Source organism: Silurus aristotelis, assembly GCF_946808225.1.
Source record: "Silurus aristotelis genome assembly, chromosome: 2".
Lineage (NCBI taxonomy): Eukaryota > Metazoa > Chordata > Actinopteri > Siluriformes > Siluridae > Silurus > Silurus aristotelis.
This window is the reverse complement of record NC_139575.1, coordinates 9,230,918-9,233,859: the sequence shown is the minus strand read 5'-3', so window position 1 is coordinate 9,233,859 and position 2,942 is coordinate 9,230,918. Positions and strand designations below refer to the sequence as shown.

The following is a 2,942-nucleotide window of genomic DNA, read 5'->3' as shown; positions in this document are numbered from 1 at the left end:
ACATATAGACTACATCATTCACACGTTTCTGTAAAGGTTTTTCCAATAACGAATGTGTTACCATGATATACTTACTAAATCAAATGGGTAAAAATGAATAGTTTATGCTTCATGTTCAAGTATTGAACTTGAAATGCTAGATAGAGAAATGCTATTTTAATATTTCATGTTATGTACAGAATTTTTCTTTTTTTAAATTTTCACAAATATTGTTATTTATTTATGAATTAATTCATAATTCATTAATTCTTTCTTATGTAATTATATTTAAATGTAATAGATTTTTTTAAACAAGGTAAGCAGTACTGAATGCCCACATAACACGCTCATTTATAATCACCCATTACTTTTTTTTAAATATTAATAATAATAAAAACATTTCTTTTATTCAAACAGTGAAATGAATTTATTTTAAGAATCCTGAAACATTTAACACTGTATCTCAATAAAAATCATACCATTGAACATGTGTATTTTTTGAAAATTCTTCATATTTATCCATTATTCATTCATTCATTCATTTATTTATTATTTTCAAATAAGTTTTGGTAAATTCTGATTTACACTCAAGTCACTCTAAATTAAGCCACATAACATAATTACATTCTAATGATGTAACAGAATGTCTATAATCATATATACAATTTTACGTTTTGGGCTTTAAAATAAAGTGTCCTATGGAAACACCCACACTTTTGCTCGTACACAACCTTTTTCAAACACTTTCAATAGCTCTCCAGATTTATCAAGAGGTACAGTATAAACTAAAGTTTACTTTATCAGGGGCATAAAATGTGCTTGTGGTATATTAAATGACGATAAAAAGTACAGAACGCCAAAAATAAACAGCAAGTCATTTCAAATACAATGAGACATAACCAGTTTCTTTACTCTTACTGGGTGCGGAGCTGGTTTTATTTGATCGACAGTGTGTACTGCTGTCTCAGAGCCACAGAGAGGTCACGGTATAAAATCACGAACATGCAAACCGACACGGCTGATACGTTCGAAACACACATTACACAGCTCTGACAAGCAAGGTCCAGATGGATCTCCGTTTGGGACACGCCTCTTCGCCCACATAAATAAACGTGTGAAGGACACACAGTCAATTCCCCACAGATGGTGAATTGATGTTTGGTGAAGCTCATTAATATGTTTGGAAGGCAACGGTTATGCTGCGAAGAGCCAACATGTTTGATCTAAAAAAGAATTCATTGTTTCGTTCAGTGTAAAACCTGACGCTGCATAACAATAAAAGGCTTTGGGTGTCAGGGAGTGAGACCCATAAATATGGTCCCACTCATGGTTTCAGAGCACAGTGAGACCAGTACATGTGTATATTTAATAAAGAGCTAATAATACAATGTGTTTTTGTACCACCATTGCTGTAGTTTTATACATTCAATCAATCTGTGCAAAATCTTCAATAGTGGCTGTGCTGCTTTATTGATCACCTCTTCTTGAGAGTAGTTACTGAAAAAAAATAAACATTTAAACATTTAACAGCCCACTTTCTATATAGATTCTGTAAGTTTGTTCAAGCCACAAATATATATATATATATCCATCATTATATGAGTTGCGCCAGGCTCGACGCCGTCTCCCGCCGGGCACGCATCTGCCCAGATACAGTGAAAATTCCCAGCATTCTGTCTCTCAGGCGCTGCTCGGGTCTTATCCTCGCCAAAAAGAAAACCACAACTGAGTAAACGGTGACGGCCACCACCGTGAACCCTCCACCTGCCAACAAAACCACTCCTGATATAAACATATCGTTGAGAGCCTGGCCCGGTTTAGGCATGTGGTATCCCAGAGCTACGTTGAGCAACACGGCTCCGCAGATGAGCAAGGAAAGTCCAGTGAGGAGTACGACCAGGATGTCGGACAAGCCTCCGCTTTTCAGGACGTCTATGCGTTGCCGGCTGCGCACGCAGTTCATGTCCTGCACGGCTGAACTGAGCAGCTGCTTCAGGACCACGGCTAATGCCAGCATGCACAGTGTCGTGCCCGCGCCCAGACGCCACTCGCTTGACAAACTGGTGGTGCTGGATAGCAGGCCGACGCCACCCACCCCGCAGCCCACCACTAGGGCCACAGAGGCGCTGTAACACAGCAGAGATTTCCGTGGCTCGCTGAACCACCACAGCTCTACCTGCTCCTCTAGGATGTCCTGCTGAATACGGGATGGATCGGCTTGCTGAAGGCCTCGAGAAGGATGAGGAGGTGGGAAGTCGTCTAGCTCCGACATGTTGCTTTTGATAAGGGAATTGGAATGTCGCTGATGTCAGGGAAGGGGCAGAGCAACACCTGTCACGGAGCAAGAAGAGACTCTTAATTTATTTACTCAGACATATTTGGCAGACACTATCATGCAAAGAGAAATACAAATAGAGAATGTCCAATCCAACCATAGAGCTAAGTAAAGCAGTGTTAAAAGGCTGTGAACTGGGCTGTAGACTGAAGTTTTTTCGGAGTCTGAACCACCAAAATCATCACATTTGTAATAAATCTTGATGTACAATAAACACAGACCTTTAAAGCTACACAACATGCACAACATTGGGGATAAACAAATCACACAAATATTAGCTAAATCAACAAGTGAAACCTCCAGCATGCTGCTCAGTTCCATATCAAGTTTGTTTGCTTATTAAAAGTATAAGCAAGAGAACTGTGTTCAAAACCATTATCATTCTGAATATACAGTTTTTTGTTTAGCTAATCATATTGGCACTCCTATTATTAGTGTTATTATTATTAATGTTATCATTAGAGTTAAAAGTGTACGAGTGAACATTTTGAGAAGGAGATTGAGAAGAAATTCTCAAAAGCTATGTTAATTTGTCCACCAACAGGATGTCCCTTTGGTCTCTGAACCTCAAAGCAAGGTTGTGGCACTGACAGCTTTTCATTAAAATCCTGTCAGCAGCTTTAGTGGA

At 38.9% G+C, this 2,942-nt stretch overlaps 1 protein-coding gene across 1 annotated transcript; it reads right to left on the bottom strand.

Moving 5' to 3' along the window:
* Positions 1–378: 378 nt before the first annotated feature.
* Positions 379–2,936, bottom strand: tmem125a (transmembrane protein 125a). Its single transcript, XM_083567792.1, has one exon. The coding sequence runs from the start codon at positions 2,249–2,251 to the stop codon at positions 1,574–1,576; it is 678 nt and encodes a 225-aa protein (XP_083423918.1). The 5' UTR covers positions 2,252–2,936; the 3' UTR covers positions 379–1,573.
* Between the last annotated feature and the right edge of the window lie 6 nt (positions 2,937–2,942).